The sequence below is a fragment of the Aplysia californica genome, unplaced genomic scaffold (genome assembly GCF_000002075.1).
Source record: "Aplysia californica isolate F4 #8 unplaced genomic scaffold, AplCal3.0 scaffold00018, whole genome shotgun sequence".
NCBI lineage: Eukaryota > Metazoa > Mollusca > Gastropoda > Aplysiida > Aplysiidae > Aplysia > Aplysia californica.
The window spans coordinates 1489787-1511407 of NW_004797288.1; the positions used below are offsets into that span (position 1 = coordinate 1489787).

Sequence of the window (21621 nt, forward strand, 5' to 3'; positions counted from 1 at the left end):
ACACACACACAGACACACACACTTGCACGCAGAAAAAAATAAAATCAATTATTACAATCAAAACACAGTTGTTAAGTTCTCACTCTACTGCCGTGTACGAATGCAATTTTATAAAGTAATATTGAAAGAAGAAAGTTTGACAGCGAAAATCTGTATCGTATGTTGGCCGTGTTCTGTTCTTGTACCTGCCGATCAGTTTATTCATTCGTTTTGTTTTTGCCCTGAAAAGCCCGCGGTATGAACCACATCTGAATGTTTGAGGTATCCCCATGACCTCAATACGGAAGTAACCGAATCGTATCGATTTGCATTATTAGTATATTTTAAGAAATACATATAATCAATGGAACGTTTTTTGATACTTTGTTTGGTTTCAGACCAAAACAATAAAAAATATTGCATTTGCTTCCGAGTTTATTTATTTACAATGCGTACGGAAATCACCGATTTTCGCGTTCCTCGGACAAGATGGCGTCCGAAGAGGACTCCTCCAGCTCGATCACTTTCAAAGGGACGCCTGTGACAGAACTTAAACTGAATGATATTAAACGAGAGCTTGAGAGGCGAGGGTTATCCAAAGCTGGAAGCAAAACTCAACTGATTGATCGATTAAAAGCAGTATGTGCATTGTTAATTGTGACATATTTTGTTGTTTAAGTTGTGTTTATGTCCCTTGGCATTGGGCTCAGCTTCACTTCCACTTTCTTATTTTGCTGTTGCAATCCGTGAGCTCGTACTGCTCTAATTGAAACCTGAAGTCGTAAAGCTAATACTGTAATAGCTGTAACTTAATTATGGAATAGATCTGCATCCTATTCGAGCTAGATTCATTGTTTTTAACAGCATTCATAAGACGAAGTGAATCTTTTCTGCATATCTGTTTATGCATGAGCTTGTGTACAGTATTGCCAAGTAAAAAAATGCAGCATTGCAGGAATTTGCACCTTCTCACAGCAGTCAGTTTCGATTAATTCCAAGTTCAAGCCAGAATTATACCCTGACTAGGTCTAGATCTAGATCTAGATCTAGTACTTTTTTTGTTCCTGCTTGCAGCAGGTGCAATGCTTTTTACTCATTTTGAGAGCCAACCAAGACCAAGGCAAGGTAAATCTAGGCGATTCTGTTACTCTTACTTACATGCCCTGACACTTTCTAAATTATGTCTTATATAAATATGCTCAGGTGCCTCAGGTCTTGCAAAGTAGCAATGCCAATGAAAATTTAAATTTTCACTTTTGCCCCTTTTTTTTCGGTACCTAAGAAAGAATTTTTAATTCTAAGAATTATGCTTCTTGAATTTTGAGAACGAAGTGTATACAGACCCGGTAACCGGGAACAAAGTCACGAAGTATACAGTACAGACCCGGTAGGGGAACTCTTTTGTGATTTCGGAAAGTTTCAGCGCCCAGACAAGGTAGTATGGGTGTGTGTGTGTGTGTGGAGAGAGAGAGAGAGGGAGAGAGAGAGAGAGAGACTGCTCTATATTGAAATTATGACATGTTCTTTTCTTCAATTTGTGATTCCTCCAACTCCAAAACTTGGGGAAAACGATCTTTCATCGAAAAGACATCCGCAATCTTCATTTAGATTTAGATCTAGGTCTAGGCTAGCCTCGAAACTAGATCAATGATTTACATGTCTGTCTAGATCTAGACCTAGGCCATTGTTCTACCCTGAGCCAAGAGGGTGCTGAAACTTTCCGAAATCACAAAAGAGTTCTCCTACCGGGTCTGTATACTTTGTGACTTTATTCCCGGTTACCGGGTCTGTATACACTCCCTTTTGAGAATCGGTTCATAAATGAAAAAAGTTATGGGGTTGTAAAGGTCGGCAAAATATGGATGACCCACATATAGGAAAATACTCCTAAAAAGTGGACCACGCAGTTGAGTAGCAGATTCTGTAAGAAAATCGACGATATCTCGGTAACTAATCGGAGTGTTTGAGAGAAACTTGGCTACCCGATGTGTTTTTGAGTGTAGAGAAATCATTTCTGCAGTCAGATTTACTACCAATTTCGTAGTTATTTTGTGATTGTGGTGTACATATTACGATTTTGCGAAAAAGGGGTGTCGGGATGAGTCCATTTTATTTATAGCATCGTATCACAACATGGGATCTTTAAGAATATATGTCGGCAGCGTGACTAAATAATTGCAAAGCTTTTTATGATGACTTTAGACCATGCCAACCGTAAAAGATAAGTTAATTCAATCTAGCATGCCGTACAATTAAAAATTCTTTTTCCCCGTTGAGACGCGAACACCCCGAGACGAGATAACCTCGCCTCGGAATACCCCCATTGCGATGTTACAGGGGAATAGAGAGAAAAACAACCGGATGCGCGCGCCTGCCATTGCCCTATTTCAAGTGACCAATGAACGGGCCCGGAATAGTCATGCGGGGATTTGTAGGTCACATACATTTGCCACGAGAGTGAGGGGAAAATGGCCGGTCTCTGTGCGAAGCCGCTTTGGATAGGGGGGTAGTCGTGCATTTATGGTCGGGTCTAAACAACTACTTGACACAGAACGTTCAAATTTGAGCACACTATAGAGGATAGATAGATCTATTACCATCTCGGCGTTGAAATTCAAACTCCTTATAGTTTTCGGTGTACACGATACGAAAGTGTTCCTGACACCAAAAGTATAGGTTAATTTACGTGTACGAACTTCAACGTCCACATATCATTAGTTTGCCCTATTTTCTGATTGGTTGCCGAGTTTCATTCGGATTGGTTCGGAATTAGAGCAGACCGAGGTTGACAAAGTTAGTCACCTACGCTTCGGCCTGGTCCGCAAAATCGCCCGAAAACGGGGACCAAATTTTCGCCTCGCGGGAAAGCCCGATTGGCATTGCTATGCAAAGCTGTTTTCTTGATCATTCTTTTTTTCTTTTTTGGGAGGGGGGTGGGTGAGGGGGCATGCAGTTAAGTTTGAAGTTATCTTGAATAATTAATTTTCGACAGTTTAAAACCCTCGTCCTGCGGGGGCCGGGTTTATGTTGCCCGATAAGCCTATTTCGGCACCTGAGTCAGTCTAGCCCCTGGCTCAGCGCACGCGCACCGCACATCATCTTATGTGAAATTCGGGTCCCGAGTTGGATCCCCATTCACACCGGTCAAGTGTGTGTGCGTCAGTCTGCTTGAGTTTGTGTGCGTTTGTGGCCTTCTTCTAGAACCGCCTGCATTGGTTCGTAATCGATGCATATGTCTCATTCAAAACATGCCAAGTTGGTAGCTCTAGATGTTCATTCAATGAAATTATAGAAGAAATTGACCCACTTAGACATGAGAAGCTTGAAAGGAGAGTCAAGAAACAAGACTTCCATTTTTCTGTACAAAATCTTTCAAATGAGCTTGATTTTGTATGAAATTATACTACCTACCTGATAAAAAACAAGCTTGTTTGATAGTTTTGAATACCATTGTGCAGGTACGAAGAACAATTGGAGTGCAAAACTTTCGGAAATTGACCTGTATTATCCCCTTTCGAACCTCAGGTCATTCATAACAACAAGAGCGTCTAGAAAGGTAAATTCGCATTTGGGCGTAACTACTCGTAATGTCTTATCAGCTTGTGAGAGGGGGTTTCATGTGTTTGTAACACTTTATATTTAAAGACAAAGCTATGAAAGATAGAGCATTATTTTCATAGTCAATTTACACACACTTACTCCCACGGTATTCATGGCGAAAACACACGTTTCCCGGCGCGTGCGCTGTACACCAACAGTACACACTTAATGACCTCGGCGACCTGCCCGGAACGTCCGACATAATCGGTTGCTGATAAGACTCGCATCTCAGCACAGACACAGGACAAGGGTTAAGTGGCTGAGTGTGTGAGCTGAAGCCAAAAAAATCTGCAGTTTGACCCCCAAAGCAGTGCATCTGTGTGCGGAAGTGAAAGTAAAGGTTTACCTGGTATCTTCCACTCAATTTTTCAATTTATCAAGATCTTAATGCCCTACCTCACTCTTGATCTTGTCCCCCCCCCCCGTTATAACGATAATAACCCATAATTTAATAGTTTGCAGTTAGGTTTGAAATTTTCCCCCGAAATTTCTACAGTTTGACCCTCAAAGCTGTGCGTCCGGGTTGGAATCAGTGTGGCGATAGAAATTTTTATTTTCGAAAAATTGTCTCCTTTCACCTCCTTTCCTGCTCTCTAGCAATGTTCTGTTGTCTGCTTTTGTCTCCTCTTTCTGCCCCCTCCTCCTCACCTCCTTTGCCCCCTCCTCTGGGCTCCTGACTCTTTCCGCACCCTTTCTACTACTAGTACTACTACTCATTTGCTCCTTATTGCTGTCTTTCAGCCACACCCCTGATCTTCTGGTAGGAAAGATCTACACCTAGTCTTCTCAGACAAGGGCCAAAAATTTCGGGGGTCCAGTGTGCAAGTTGCACACGTTAAAGATCCCTTGGTGGTCCAAAATTCATAAGAGTAGGCTTCGGCCACCACCTGGGCAAAACTCAAAATTTCCTACCAGCTGGAAATGTTAAATGTGTCCTGGTCACTTATAATATATGTCGTGACCCTATACAGTTGCGAACGCTGTATATCACTTTCACAAATAAATGTTAAAAATGATCTTTATCTTTTGCTGGTTGCGCTAAGGTCAGTATTTAAAAAAATGAAAACACTTTGAATTTTTACTTGGGGAAATGTTGACATTATCTTTCATTATGTGTGGGTTTTTATTTTCTTCTCATGTATTTAAATATGTAATAAATTGAACATTCTGTAGTAATACTTTACCCTTTTGCTTTTTTTCTTCCTGCCCTCAGCAATTGTTACTCGAGAAACTACAACAAGATGCTGCTCAGTCCTCAGGAGATGAGCTTAGTGAAGGTGAATATTTTAAATTGAAAAATTATCTTAAAGAAATTTTTTAGTCTTAAAGTTCACTAAATTTAATTTTACCAAGGTTTATGATAAGATGCTATGGAGAAAAGATGGGAAAACAAAAAACAAATGATTGTGGGAAGACTTCCAAAAGAGTAGCTTGTTTAATGGAAATGTTGTTGCTGTAATGTAGCTTAAGATATATGTAATTCAATAATTGTAATTTCCGGGACCTGTCAGTCTTGGGGTCTGAGATAAATTTGAAAAATGTGTGATAATAGGACGGCTTCATAAATTGTGTTGTCATGAAAGTGTAAGCAGCTGTAAAATGAATTTTAATTAAAAATTTTTGTCAAGCCATGGGTTTTGTTTGAATTGGAGTGAATTTAGCAATCCCCCCCCCCCCCCCCCCTTCTCATTTTATACTGCTCTAAAAATTTCTTTTTTTGTGTGTGTTTCTTTCAGGAAAAGTACCAAACATGGCGGTAAGCATTTACTTTTTCAAGTTCATATGGGTCATTCCACCAGTATCATTGTATGGTTTACCTTTGGTAACATCAAAATGAAAATTTTTCTTCATATTTGACAAACATAGCCAAGCAAGTCACAGGGACCAACATTTAAATGATAATGTCTGAAAGATTCAGACTTCTGTGACATTCCTGTGAAATTCAGTGAATGATGAAAGAGTGAGATCTGCGATTGCCAGGCATGTTACTCAGACAAACAAAAACAAATGATGCAAACAAATTCAGATTAAATTAAAGATATTTGTTTCTCTATTCTATTTGTATTTTCTTAGAGACACAGAATAACCTGAAGAATTAATAAGTGTATGATAAATATAGAGTTATAAAATGTCATCGGAGTGGGAGGAATGTTAAAAGACAAACATTGAAGAAAATTTTAAATCTTTGTTTTCCTCTCCAATCTGGAAGAAAAATGACCGTAAAGTCTAAAAAGACTAATATGACTTCGGGGTGACTGCCAGGGCCAGAGATACCCGGACGCTCTGAGAATTACCTGGGAATTTGAAAAAAATCACCGAGGACTAAAATACAAGGAAAGAAAAATTTAGTGGGAGAAAAGATTTCAAGAAAATTATGTCACACTCATGAACTTAAACTATTTTGCTAAAATTATGAGGATTGTAACAGGACAAACACACAGCATTGCTTTTAAACCTTTCTTTCCCATTTCTATTTCAATTGAATATAAACTGTTGAGAATCCCCAAAGAAAATGTCACTCAAAGAAAGGATAATGAATATCAGGGGGCAATTTAAAAACGGATAGTATTCAATCCTCAGTGTTCAACATTTTTTATGTTAAAATACACTGGGTGCTAAACACAACTCAAGGCTTGAATTGTGTTCATGATGTCTAAATAATTAAAACGTTGGCTTAAAATACATGATCAACAAAATTACATTTTTAAATGGATCGTTACCTTTTTCAAACATTGTGAGGATTGTCATTGCATTGGAACAAGAGGACAAACACTCGTCATTTATAGATGACACTTTCTTGAAAGGATCAAAGTGTACTTTCCACGGTTGTCAAAAATATGTGTACTTGCAGTTAGTGAAATGTACGATGAGTAAAGAGTGCCATTAGGAATGCTATGAAATAGGACAAATATTGTAGGTGTGCTAAAAAGTCCTATACGAATGCAAATTTGCACCTGATGTTACAGAATTTGCTCTATGTTTATGTTATATTATTTACATCGCTATTAGTAGTGGAAACACTGGACCACACGATTCATGGAAAATAAAAGTTTGATTATTTTTGCTTAAGATGGATGAACACATTTAACGTTCCTCTCTACAAATCAATAGTCTACTGTAAAGTCTTTGAGTGAAGAATGCTGGGTTGGGTTGATTTAAATTTAAATCAGTTGATTTTAAAAATAAAAATCGGTGATTGAAATCACTTTAAAAAAATGTATTCAGTTTTTACATTTTAAACATTGAGAATGCCTTTCCTTGGTTTTATCAAACAAATATAAGGTTTAGTAGACTAATATAATTATGCTTAAAAGTCTGCTTTTCCCCCCTGTCACTGTAAAATAATACAGTATTCAATTTACTTTTTTTTTTCATAATTGAAATTAGCATATTTTTTAAAAGACAAACACAAGTAGGCACACACACACCTGCACACAGACTAAGGAAATGTCTAGATTTATTAACTGTAAACTGAATACCCCCACTGCCTTGTGGGTTAGTCCTTTTGGACTAAGGCTAACAGAGTAAACCGTACAAAAATCCAGCTGAAGGCAAGGGGAAACCACTGCTGTATTCTTTCCCAAGAAGATCATGGTTCAACACTCAATGAATATGGTGATAAGCAGAAAAACTCCAACCCCAACATGCAATATCAAAGTCAATGATACCAACCTCTAGCAAGTACAACATTTTAAATATTTGGGGACCATTTCATCAGATGGGAGGTGTCACACTGAAATTAAAAGCCACATTTGCCAAGCAAAAGCAACCTTCCACAAAATGAAACTGATACTCACAAACATCAATATGTTACTGGAAACGAGAAAAAGAGTACTGAAAAGTTACAACGAACCAATCCTATTATACGTGTGCGAAGCTTGGGCAATCAATAAACAGCTGGAAAGAACAATTGTAGCGACAGAGTTGTGATTCATAAGACGCATGCTGTGTGTCCCATGGACAGCTGGAAAAACAAATGGAGAAGTCTTGGTTGGAGCAAATTGCAGAAGACAAATTATGACGAATATAAGAAAGTGACTGGCAAATTTCTTCGGACACACAATGCGGAAAGAAGCATTGGAGAATATTGTAACAACTGGCACGTTTGATGGAAAGAGAGGCTGAGGCAGACAGAGGGAAAAGGGACAAGATGACAACATGGGTAGGAGCAGCAAGAACAACAGACATCATTGCTGTAACGCAAGACAGTCAAGACAGAGTAAAGTGGAGGTCCATGATCGCCCATGCCAGTCGGCAATGCACTGGATGATGATGATGAAACTGAATAATTTATTGAATGTCAGATCAAATCAATAGTGACTGAGGAGAATAAAAACATTAACAAATAAATCACAAACAGTGTAACAAAAATAATTATTCAGATATTATTGCAAGGAACAAAATGGCAACGGAAGGAATTTTGAAAGTAAATCACTTTCATATAATATTAACAGTATTACAATAACCAACAATTTAGATCATGTTGAAACTACCCATTGAGGTGTTTGGGGTTGGAGGTTTTGAAAAGAAACACAATACTACAGTATTCAATTACATTTTTTTCATAATTGAAATAAGCATTCTTTTTTCTTTTTTTAGACAAACACGAGCGAGCGCGCGCACACAAACACTGTAATAAAATGCAAGTTTATCTATGCATAGTTACCCCCCTTCCTTTGAGACTGACATTTTCTTCATTTTTTTGTCTGTAGCCATGAATAATTCACTGATATAGACGAAGCTTTCTTTTGAAGTTGCTTAAATTAATCAGTAGTTAAAATAAAGAAAGACAATGCATTTTGAACTAAAATAACATACTTTTAGCCACTTATAATTCAAGACTGTGTAGACCTTTTAAAAAAATGTTAAGTCTGCTTAAAATTTTTAAAATAGATTTTTTTGATTAAAAAAAAAAATCACCAACCCTGGAAGAATAAATTTTTAATCAGTATATTTAAATTATTTTATATTTCTGCTGCAATGGAAAAAAAAAGCAACTTCATTTGATCTTTATAACCCATGCTGAATTCAGCCTTGATAACAATACCACTTTCTTGTTATAATTAAATTGAAGTGAAAAAATAATTTTTAATAACCCACTGGATTTTAAAACATTTCTTCCAGTTTAAAAGGTACAAAGCATTTTATTAACAGGTTTTCAATCCTAGAGAAGCTTTTTCGATCATTGATTCTTCACATTATCAAAAGTTTTAAAATTTGTGTTTTAGGATGATTCATGTGATTCATTTAAAAATGATATTGTTGAAGTAAACCATAGTGGAGGGACCCATATATTTTAAGTTTGCACAGCTATTTCTTTTTCAGTATTCAAATTGTTCTTTATGCTTTTTGGCCTTACTACCAGTTTTTAAATGGTATTCCTTTCAACCATTGTCTTTGTTTAATCATGGTCTGACATAAAGTCATCTCCAGCAGGAAAAAAAATATTAATTACTGCCTAAAGCTATTTATGTGTAGCTTTTCCCAACATATATGGCTTTCCTAAACACTCGAAGAGGCCAACAAATGAACAAATGGTTGTGAGAAAAGAATAAATTATAATATGGTTAACGTGGCAAGTAATGTGGCAAAAATAGTTTCAGCATTATTTCAATGTAAAATCCCACTGCCTCTCAGTCTGGTTTGTCAATATACATAATCTAAGTTAATTTTCTAAGTTAATGAAGTAAAACTTAATTAACTCTGTGAACCCCATTGGACGCTGGGAGCGTCGCTGGGAGCGTCCGGCAGTAATAACCCTGTTCCCCATTGGACGCCCAGCATCCAGTACTAGTGACAACTGTTTTGTTTTATTTAGTGCTAGCTTTTGCTTGTTTTTTGGAAGTTTTCCCCAACCAAGTTTTTTAGTAATGACTAAGCCTTTGTTTCCGCTATTTAGAAGTTGGAGGCAAGCTTTTGGGGTTATAATAAGACATAGTGCACTAGGTTCAGGTGACTAGAAAAAAGAACTCCAGGAAAAGGTAGAAAAAACTCGGGGCCTTGATTTTGCAGATTTTGGGTCAGGCTATGCAAATTTTATGTTGGCTGATTTTTGAAGACCAACCAATTTTTTTGTCTTAAAATAGCATGGGATACAATCGAGAAAGACTTTATTCTCCTCGTATATTGCCTTTGAAAACCTGAGGATGGGTTAATGTAGTGAATTTTCACAATAATTGTCATTTTTCGCAAAATAGAATTTTTTTTACATGATACTTTCAGGAGACATAGATGGCAATGCTGCCATAATGAAACGGAGAGATATTTGCGAAAACAATAACACATTTCCATTGGCAAGCAATTACACAATCTAAATTAAGAAAACGTTTTTATACTTTCAAACTTTGGGAAATTTCTCTTTTTTTTTCTTTCTTTTGCACTTATTGAAAAAAACTTGCTGTTACTCTGATAGGGTCTGGTTCAGGTATACTCTCACCAAATTTGGTCATATTTAGTCCGTAAATAAGAAAGCCTTAGGGATTTGAAATTCATTGTTTATTTTCAAGATGGCGGCCGTTTCCATAGCAACCGATGCCAAAATAAAATTTCGTATCAAGAGATTTTAATATGCCTAACTTATATGTGCACTTAGATTTGATCTTGGGCAACAGACATAGAAAATGGTCCTCAAGGGTAGCTCTCGTTAAAGAGTTAAAACTAGTACGTCTGCTGAAATGGCCACACGTGGCTATCTTTTCGTTGTTAGTGGCTTTCATAGACCTTTGTAGGTATGTGTGCTGTCACATTCTGTGGGTAGGTGTAGGACTGTGCACTTTCGTGTCAACTGATTAAAGCCTTTCTACTGCCTGGCAAGTAGTCTGGTCTGAACATTTTGCTTCATTGCACTATTTGCACACTTATTTTTCAGAACGGGTGGTTGAAGCCATGCACGGCTCATTTGTGTCATGACGTGGTGGAGTCAGGTGCTCGTCAATTTTGGGGCATGTGGAGTTATTGGTATCATCTGAAAGCTGATTTTTTTGCCGTGTTTCCGATGAAATAAATATCCATTTATTTTTTAAAAGTCATGGTATTTGCGATTGAAGGAAGTGAGGTCGCCTGTTTTCAGTGGTGAACTAATCGAGAAAATGGCCGCCAAAGTTTGGTCATTCCAATAGCTAAAAAGTCTTAAAAAACTGTAGAATGACATATTTTACACCTTTAATCAGTGTTTTTCAGTAAAATTCACATGGAAATGTGTTTTTATATGGACATAAAGAGGTTACGCCAAAAAAAATAAAAATTAATTGCAAATTTCCAAACTGGTGGAAAATGCCGGTTTCTCCGATTTCGTTATTTTGACGAGGGCCTAATTTCACCACGCTGCCTCACATTTATGTGTATTTATGTTTCTAATTGTTTGCATGTCACTCATTCTCATATCATCTCCTTTTTTTTTCTTTAATTTTAGTAGGGATTTGGGGGGGAGGGCGAAAGTAGTTCAAGGATAAAGCTAATGGATTGGATAATTATTATGGCATGTTCGGATCCCTTTGGATTGCCAGTGCGGTGGACTGAGTTTTGATAACTACAGTACACTTTTAAGTCATTCGAGTTATTTTCAAAGTAAAAGTGGATGATTCTGGCTTGATCAGGGGTTTCTTTTTACCATAGTCTGGCTAGGCTATGTTTGCTGACTTTTTTTCTGATTCAAGAGTGCCACTGTATCTGACAGAGACTACTATATTTTTAGTACAGAGATGACTTTCAGCACTGCCCAGTTGAAGGTTGTAAGATAAGATGGTTTATGCTGTCGGCAATGCGATAAATTTTGAAGTAAAAAAATAAGGGTTGGTTTTAATTACTTTTAATTACTTTTATTCTTTTTTCATTTGTCCTGTTCAGTTACAAGATGACAAAGCAGGGCAGAATGAATTTGTGCGTCAGTATCTTCAACAGCAGCAGAGAAATTTGGAAATTCAGATGGAAGTGAAAAAACAAGTAGAAGGTGAGTTACGGTTTTAATTTACATTTGTATTGCGTGGTTCCTACAATCTTCTGCAGAGGAGAGTTTGAGCAAATCAAGCCTGCTGAGGCTTTTGTAGTTAATTAATCTGTAAATGCTTGTAAATGAAATGGAATGCAAGGTCAAGGGTTGAGTTTCTGACTTGTTTGATGTATTTCAAAATGATTGCTTTGTCTGCTGAAAGATTAGACAAGATACAGCTGCAATTATTTTCTATTGGTTTTTTATCCAAGTGCTTAGACTGTGGTTTCTGGTTTGCTGTCTTATGGAGTACTCCAAATGCTTTTTCTGTGCTCTAACTCTAAGAGAGTGGTAATATCGATTACTAATCACACGTCATGTGATTTTGACTTGAGTTCCATGACAGTGTTAATATATCGTCGGTCGTCTGATGAAATGGTGAATTCCACACAAAGCAATTTTACAGGAGAGAGAGATGGTTATTTTATCGAAAAAGTGTGGGATTCATGATTTTCGTATTCGAATCTCGCCTGATGCGGTCGTGAATTCTACATAGGTGTTAAATTCATGATTTCATCAGTAGGCTTTATGAAAGGCAGTGTTGTATTCATGGTTATTAGGCAGTGTGTTTTCTTTTATTAGAGGCCCTGGTATGTTTAAAAAGTATATGAAAGCATGAAATACTGTTAAACAAAAGATTTTAAAAGACCAATTTAAAACTGAGAATGAAATTATAAACTGAGTGAAACGGAAAGCTATTAATTATTTTACCACCATAAACATCTATCATTCTTACATGAATGGGATATTGTATGTAATTTATGAAATCATACTCCTTCATTTGGGTGCTCTCTCTATTTCTATCCTTCTTTCTCCAATTGTGTGTAAGTGTATGTCATTTTTTATTGGGCTGGGGGGAGGGGAGGGGGGTGTGTTGATGTGTTGAGAACTAGATTTGTATCAAACTTCTTTACCCTGTGAATGACTGAATGATCATCTTTAATTATCTTACTCTTTTTGTCTCTCAGATCCGGAAAATTATTCTTTGCAATTTTTAAAAGAGAATGATACTGTGGTGGGGAACTGTTTGTTAAGTTTTCCTTGTCTCTGGACTTTAGAAGAGTCTTCCACTCTTCGTTAGAGTTCAGTTTGCAAAGAATTTCTCCTTATGTATCAGAGGCTTCATATTGCATTAACAGTTTGGTCTTCTTTTTGTCTACCCGACCTGACAGTTTTGTGAACTGCAATTTTTTGCAAAATCATGGAGGAAAATGTAATCCACTAATTTCACTTTATAGGGTCTTCGTTGATATACCACCTTGTGCCTTGTGTCATAAGTAATAGATGACACCATAGGGGTCACATTGAAGATTATGTGCCTGCTTTTGAAACAAGAGCTGGGGGAATTGATAGGCAGTGCCAAAAGTACACCCTGAAGATTCATGCAAATCATCACAAGGTTTTCTTGCCTAAGAGCAAAGGTTTTAATCCATGGCATGCCCTTTCTTTGTTACACTTGAACCTGCCATGATGGCCACCTGTACAAACGGCCACTTTCCATTTACCCCCTTGCATTTTTTCTATATAATTTAACTGTGAAAAACGGGCACCTGTCCAACGCTGCCACTGTCACCTTATTTTAACACACAACCCATGTCACACCAAACAAGAACTCCTGTCTTAGACGGCCACCTTAGTGACTCAATTACGTTTTGTCATAAATCATGTATTGGCCCCTGGCGTTGGGGACGAGCGTCATAATTCAATCACCTGTCGTTGTTGTTAGGTAGTCCCTCCAACCGATCATGTTGCGTTGTCCCCTCCCACTGTTGACCAATAGGTCACACATTTTCAGCTGCTGGTGAGGTAAGCGTGCGATCCCTCATAACCCATAAGCCCCACCCAGAACTCTCATACACAAATTAAGTGGGAGGAGTGGTCACTGTTTACCCAGTCTGTAACAAAGTAACAATGGACTTGTGACAGAAGCGTCCCTCATTCTCCGAGTGGTGGCAACCCATGTGTTTGTTTTACCATAGCACTCGATCCTCCTAGTCTGACATATTTCGTTTTATTGTCACCCTTGCACAAAAACAGCAACAACAACAACAAAAAAAGAATTAAACCCCCCCCCCCCCCCCCAGAGAAAACAACAACAACGACAACAACAACAAACATGCAGCTGCCTTCGGTTGGGACCTCAGAAAAGAATGGTTTTTCTTCATCTTGATCAATCCTGCCTAAGACGGCCACCTGTCTTTTAGGGCCACTTTTCTCCTTGACTGACAATGGGTGGCCGTCTTTTATACCGGTTCGACTGTATTTTCTTTTCTGACATTGAGATTCTCACTTAGTGTGGCTGACATTGTCAAAACTCAAAACTCACGCACAATTCACAATGATCTAATTTTGGCTCATAGATCGACCTTTTCTTTTCATCTAGCACATATTTGAATAGTCTGACACACAAGGCAGATTGTCCCTGACCTGTGCAGGCTTTTTTGTTAAACCAATGAAGCTCTGACAGATTACAGAATCAGGGATGAAGTTACAGTTTTCCAGAGCTTTGCTGGCAATAGTGAGAGGGAACCTTCGGTAGCATATCCACAGATGTGAACAGAGACTCCTTGGCTTGCATGCCCCTTGTGGACTGTTTGGTGATGCCGCTGGGTTGGGCTATTCTAAAGCACTCTTTACGAAGTGCTGGGGGATCCAGGTTGTCATCAACAAGTGCCTGAGGAAGTTCCTCAGGATCAGATGGACAGAGGTGAGAGTCACCAATGAGGAAGTATTAAGCAGACAATCTTCAGACAGAAGAAAGAAGTGGAGATGGGGAAATCAGGCAGCTACATAACTAAGAACGTGGAGTTCACAGGTTAAACGATCAAGGGAAGGCCATGCGGAATCTGTTGAAAAGTCGCCGAGAATGATGAACTGAAAAGTGGAAAGACATTTGAAAAAAATGAAGAGTTAGCCCAGAGTAGGGAATAGTGGAAAGTGTTTGTCCGTACAGGATGAGCCAGGCGATATGAAAGGACTGTCTCATGTGAATTTTGGTACCATACTTTTACCTCTCAGTCAATTTTTAAGAAAATGGCAGCTGTTTTAATTTAATGTATAATGGAATAATGCTAAATTCGCTAACTGGTTGCAACCCAATGTTTGACAGACAGTAAAAGAGCACCAAGTGCACCAAACATCTCCACATTAACATGGTAGGCTACAGTCACTATAACATAGAAATGGAGCCTAATTTTTTTTCAAGTCTTCGTTCATTACAAATCAGTATTTTATTGCCTCAAACACGATGATCTGTCGTTATTTTTGAAAAAAAAAACCCCACTGAGCGCGGCACCAGTCCCCGCGGCGATTGAGTCAGCTCTAATTGTAGTAGGCCTACTTGTATACTGAGTGCTCCCCGGAGTTTCGTGAAAGGATTGATGCAAAATAATTCCAAGCCGATGACTTTATTCTTATAGAAAAAGAACTGTTCTTTCCATTGGTTCCTTTTTTTGAGTCGTTATTTTACATAATTCATGTTAAAAATGATCTTTGAAAACTTGGCGGGTGCTCTGGAGTGGTTTGCTTCTTCTTTCCTATCAAACATCTATCGTTCTTTTCTCCCCTTCTTATTTTTTTATGTTTTATGTTTGTTACTCTCTTGTAACACCTCTAATCTCCTAGCGCTCATGTGACCTTTATGCAGTTGTGAGTGCCGTTAACCCCCCCCCGGCAGTGCCACTGACTGTAGTGTCTTTAGGCCATTCCCAAAGGGGGGACATTTCTCGTTCAAGCACAGTAGAATTGTAAATGGGCTGATTCATGTCACGCTCATAACTGTGCCTGATGTACAACGGGGAACTGCTGCCTTTTCTTTCTTGATCCTTACTATTGTCATTTTCCTCTACTTCTTTTGTATGTTTGTCACTCTCTTGTGACCTGCTATTTCGGGGTGCCTTGATAGTCGAAGCAGACCTTGTGCTGTTGAAGCTAGAGAGGTGAGCAGTCTGATTCCCTGTAAAGACTTCTCTGTTGACATCCACCCCTTGGCGCTCAAATGACCTTATGCGGTTGCGAGTGCCGTAAAACCCTCTACTATAAATAAAAAATAAAATAAAAATACCTCTACTAAAACAAACTTGTTCGCTTTTATACAGGCTGTCTATTTTAACGCCAAAGGCCAAAAATATACCACCGGAAGCCCCCTTCAAAACTCTAAAGAAGTTGTTTGCCGATGAAAAGATGGCATTTAACCATCACTCTTTCTTCATAGATTCGAATGCATCGGTGTCAATTTTGGATCCGGCAGATCTCGCATTCCGACCACGACGGGCTTCACTTTCCACGCCGATTTTCTAGCTCCAAATACTCGTAAAAACAAACAAATTACGCTGTTGTGATGAAAAAAAGCTCACATTTTCAAGGTGTTCAGCGTTAAAATTTGGTGTGTTATAGCAAAAGAGCTTAGAAAAAGCGATCTGAAATACCTACTAGACTTCACTGAAACTCCGCGCTCGGAAGGCAGTGAGTCGGCTTACGTGCTGTGTTTACGGTACCAATTTATACGTTTGCAATAGCACTATAAACACATGGGCGCATACACACATACACACACACACACACACATGCTCACACAAATACACACACACGCACACACACTCACACACACACACACTAATACGAAAACATACACACACACACGCACAAATAGACGGCCTCTGTGGCCTCTTAGTAAGGAGTTCGCCTTGGGAGATCTAGAGGAGGACCAATCTTTAAAAAAAATACGACACTAGAACACAATAAAAACGGATTTAAAAATCAATCGAAGTGTAAAACTGAAAGATCAACAGCCCAAAACTGAGCTAGCAGGGCACGCTTACGCAGTCAGCTGTTTTCATAAACAAGCTGGAAGTGGGCTAGGAGGTACGGTTCTTACCCCGTCCTCAGCGTTCAACGTGACGCTAAATTGTTTATATTTCAGGCCATTCATGCTTAAAAATGAGTCTAAATCTAAAAATAGGGGCGAATAAAGAACGTTTAAGCAATGTGGCCATGAGGTAATGGTTCTATAAATAATCTCACAGCTACACACCAGCAGATCAAATATTCCGAAAGGATTTGAGGTCCAAATTCATTTATCTTGTCACCCGAGCTCACAACCAACCACTTGCACCCCTTCGAAATAAATTAAAATCGAAATAAATTAAAATAAAATATTTGTAGTCGACTGTAGTTGTTTATTTTTAACTTTAAATGAAGCAGAAGACATTAAACTTTTAATAGATCCAGAAAACAAAAATTTCAAGGAAAGTCGCTTTTTAGCCTTTCGAGCCTCGTAGTGTCTAACAGCACAGTGCGTCTTACGACTGATTATGACCGGGAGCGGAAAGATTTGGCTTTTTTACTTGTAATTAGCTCTTTACAATCTTTCTCTTTCTTGTGCCGACATGTAGTAATAGTGCGCACTGCAATTTGTACCAAGAAAGTCTACATGATAGAAAATATCTGTTTTTTCCGGATTTGTAGCAACTTGACCAGTGGTTGGTTGGCGGGTGCTCTGGTGTGGTTTGCTTCTATCGTCCTTATCTCTCCTCCTTCTATTTTGTGTTTGTTACTGTTTTGTAACACCTTTAATCTTCAGCACTTATACGACCTTCTTGTGTTGCATGTGCCATAAAACACTTACTAAAACAAAACAGCAGCTTGACCTGTGTTTTAGTTTTAGATTCTTTGAATGTTGTGTATATTTAGTAGAAAGGTTGGCTGTATTCTCTGCATGTACTCTTAACAGAGAACTATTGTTTTTGCAATCTGTACTGTCTGTCCCAATTTTCTTTCTTACTCCATCTTCGTTGCCACATTAGTTCAGTTGTTGTTTTTTTAACGAACAAAATTGAGCCGGTCGTGCCGTAAAACACCTACTCAAACAAACAACACTGTTTTTTTGTAACGTACAGGGCTGCAGTGGGGTAGTTGTAGTTTGAATCTCAAATGGGGCTTTCCCTAATTTGGGTTGTTTGGGGCTTCGGTTCAGCTGTTTGGAAATGGACCTTGACCTGCCTCTTCTTTTGTGTGCTCTCTCTCCAACTTAAAGATATTTTTGATGCCATGCCATACCATACCATTTTACCATACCATACCATAACATACTAGAGCACATTATTGTTTTAGTTTGTTTTCTTTTGACTTTGTATTGATTTTATGTATATGAGTATATGTTGTATGTTCTTTTTTCCCCAGAGAATTTGTCTCTTCTTATACTTTGTGCTTTCTATCAATTCCCTGCTTATAGCGTCAAGCCATACATTTCTTGGTGATATTATAATAGTGTACTAAATTTCGAAGTTTGAAATAAGTACATGTTTTGTCTTGTTACACTCAATGCTGCCTTAAAATAATCAATAGGTTTTCCCATTCCCATTGTTCCCGAATTCGTTAAACTCGAACATAGAAGGCAGTTGATATGAGTTTTTGAGCAGGGGAGATTGTGCGGAGAATAAATAAGCTAAAGTAAAAACAAAAACAAGATACTTCTTCTTTCCTATCAAACATCTATCGTCCTTATCATAATCCCCTCATTCTTTTTTATGTTTGTTACTCTCTTGTAACACCTCGTATCTTCTGGCGCTCATATGACCTTATGCTGTTGCGAGTGCCGTAAAACCTCTACTAAAACTAACTAAAAAGATAATAAATAATATTCGTTTTGTTTGAAAAAATGTTGTTGAGATTATTGATCTTTTGTTTGCCAAGTAGTGCAATTTTATTTTTTGAATAAGTGATAATCCTATGGCGGGCGAAGCGGGGGGGGGGGGGGGGGGGATATCCCCGGGCGGGATTGGGTGGGGGTCTAGTTACGAACGTGCCCACCCCTAATAATAATAATGTAGAAGAGCACAAACGAATTCTATCTGATTATCTGATTAGGTTACAATTGTAGGGTCTAGTTTTCCCAGAAAATGTAATAATAATAATGTGGGTGGTTCGCGGGTGCTCTGGTGTGGTAGATCTATACTTCTTCTTTACTGTCAAATATCTATCGTCCTTTTCTTCCGTTCTTCTATTATCTATTTGTGCTGGCCGAATTTTGCTATTCAAAAGGCTTTTTAATGGCTGCATCGATTGACATGCGGTTTTCGCCAAAAGATTCTTTAAAATATTCTCCAGATCATGACACCTTTCGTTTTTTTTCAGTTTTGAGACAGTTTTGCTGCAAAAAACATTTCTTTATTTCGCCGATCGCTTTTGTAGGCCGACGTTCTGTCTCTGTAATGTTAAAAAAATCCGGAAGTGATATTTTGCGGCGAGGCGCATTTTGTTTTGAGAGTATAGATGTAGACCTTCTAATGTTTTGCATCTCTGAAGATTTATTTCCCCATTCCAGTAGAGTGTAAATATAGTAGACCAATAACTTTTATTTTATATTAAAGCACCGATCATCTCTTTCATCGAAAGGGGGCCCAGCTAGTCTTTTTTATGTTTGTTACTCTCTTGTTGGCCTAACACCTCTAATCTTCTGGCGCTCATTTGACCTTATGCAGTTGCGAGCGCCGTAAAACCTCTATTAAAACTATAATAAATAATATTAATAATATTGACCGAGTGTCTGCACAAACATGCTTTAACATTACACACACCCACTCACATTTCATGCTTGTGTGTTATTATTAAATGACTTCTCTTGTGGCTGGATATTTCGGCCCCAGTCCTGAAAATAATGTACTTAATGTCGTTAGCTTTGGTATCTTAGGGTTTGTAACGTTTTTTAGTTTATATTTTGTATTGATTTATTATTATTGGTAGTTGTGTCATTTTGTTGTAGTTAGAAAGATGAAGATACATCAGTCTTATTTAATCTAAATTATTTTCAGAGGAGAGAAAACGAAAGTCCGCCGACGAATCGTCAGCGGACGAAGCGAATGTAACGAAAGACGAAGGCAAAGCGTCAGCTGCCCCGGATGTGACGTCTCCGAAGAAGTTCAAGGACGATTCTAGCAACGCACCTGCGAAAGAAGTACCTAAAATGCCGAGGCCGGCACGAAAAAGCAGTCGCAACGCTTCTAAAGGCCTAAGTAAGTATTTAATACTTCCATTACGTTTTCAAGATATTAAGTGAATTGTTTCTGAATTCCAACACTAATTACCATTGCTTTCATTTGAACCGTCTTCTGTCATTTCTCTTGTGATCTTTGTGTTTAGAGGTTCGTCGCCATATTTTCGATAATTGAAGTCAGAAGAGGGTAGAATCTAGAATCTAGTAGATGGCATTTATTTAATATTTCTTTGTTATTACACATACCAGCATCATTCACAGTGATCTCGAAACACTGTAGGAGTTCAATATGAAATTCAAATAGCAGAAGCAATTTCAACTCAATCAATTTTTCATGTTTTGGGGGTAGAAATCTAGATCTAGGCTACAGAAGCAATTTTGGTGATCTTGTACTTGTAGTTCCATTCGTTTAAGTCCACGATCCATTTGTTTACATCCAGAGAAGAAATCCAGGTGATCTTATACTTTAGCATGTTAAATTCCCAAACTGCTAAATCTAGATCTAGATCTAATCCCCGACTCAGACCTTCAAAACTTTGAACTGGGCCTAAAAATGCGCAAACTACTGTAATTTTGTCATGAACAGATCGTATAACAGTGGTTTTCGGTCTTCCATCAGGATTTTGGAAGCCATTGAGTATAATCTTGGTGACTATAGAATTTAGATCCAGTTCTAATAGTGGTCGCTCATTTCGGAAGTCCTCAATTGAAGAATTTAACGTGCTGCTAAAGTATAAGATCACCGAAATCCAGAAGTCTTGATGACCAAATACTATTTGACATAGGCCACACAAAGAGCAGGGATGCAACCTAACTGAAAAACATCAAATTAATTCAGGGGGGCATGCCCCCCCCCCCCCGAACCCCGCACCTCCATATTTTTAGGAAGTGCCTATTTGCAACGCCGCCCAATGAAAATTTAAATTTTCAATTTTGCCCCCTTTTTTTTTGGTACCTAAGAAAGAATTTTCAGTTCTAAGAATTATGCTTCTTGAATTTTGAGAATCGGTTCACAAATAAAAAAGTTATGGGGTTGTAAAGGTCGGCAAAATATGGATGACCCACATATAGGAAAATACTCCTAAAAAGTGGACCACGCAGTGGCAGATTCTGTAAGAAAATCGACGATATCTCGGTAACTAATCGGAGTGTTCGAGAGAAACTTTGCTACCCGATGTGTTTTTGAGTGTAGAAATCATTTCTGCAGTCAGATTTACTACCAATTTCGTAGTTATTTTGTTATAATTAAAATTGTGGTGTACATATTACGATTTTGCGAAAAAGGGGTGTCGGGATGAGTCCATTTTATTTATAGCATCGTATCACAACATGGGATCTTTAAGAATATATGTCGGCAGCGTGACTAAATAATTGCAAAGCTTTTTATGATGACTTTAGACCATGCCAACCGTAAAAGATAAGTTAATTCAATCTAGCATGCCGTACAATTAAAAATTCTTTTTCCCCTCGCCTCGGAATACCCCCCTTGCGATGTTACAGGGGAATAGAGAGAAAAACAACCGGATGCGCGCGCCCGCCATTGCCCTATTTCAAGTGACCAATGAACGGGCCCGGAATAGTCATGCGAGGATTTGTAGGTCACATACATTTGCCACGAGAGTGAGGGGAAAATGGCCGGTCTCCGTGCGAAGCCGCTTTGGATAGGGGGGTAGTCGTGCATTTATGATCGGGTCTAAACAACTACTTGACACAGAACGTTCAAATTTGAGCCCACTATAGAGGATAGATAGATCTATTACCATCTCGGCGTTGAAATTCGAACTCCTTATAGTTTTCGGTGTTCACCACGATACGAAAATGTTCCCGACACCAAAAGTATAGGTTAATTTATGTGTACGAACTTCGTTCACATATCATTAGTTTGCCCTATTTTCTGATTGGTTGCCGAGTTTCATTCGGATTGGTTCGGAAATAGAGCAGACCGAGGTTGACAAAGTTAGTCACCTACGCTTCGGCCGGGTCCGCAAAATCGCCCGTAAACGGGGACCAAATTTTCGCCTCGCGGGAAAGCCCGATTGGCATTGCTACATTGCGATTAGTA

At 38.4% G+C, this 21621-nt stretch overlaps 1 protein-coding gene across 2 annotated transcripts in view; it reads left to right on the forward strand.

Moving 5' to 3' along the window:
- Positions 1–441: 441 nt before the first annotated feature.
- LOC101851697 (apoptotic chromatin condensation inducer in the nucleus) overlaps positions 442–21621 on the forward strand; it is a 53020-nt gene continuing 31840 nt past the window's right edge. For both annotated transcript variants that reach the window (XM_005090505.3, XM_005090506.3), the window contains exons 1-5: positions 442–618; positions 4793–4856; positions 5316–5335; positions 11425–11527; positions 19378–19578. In XM_005090505.3, the coding sequence (XP_005090562.1) occupies positions 469–618; positions 4793–4856; positions 5316–5335; positions 11425–11527; positions 19378–19578 (538 nt within the window). In that variant the 5' untranslated portion in view covers positions 442–468. The remainder of the gene's footprint in view (positions 619–4792; positions 4857–5315; positions 5336–11424; positions 11528–19377; positions 19579–21621) is intronic.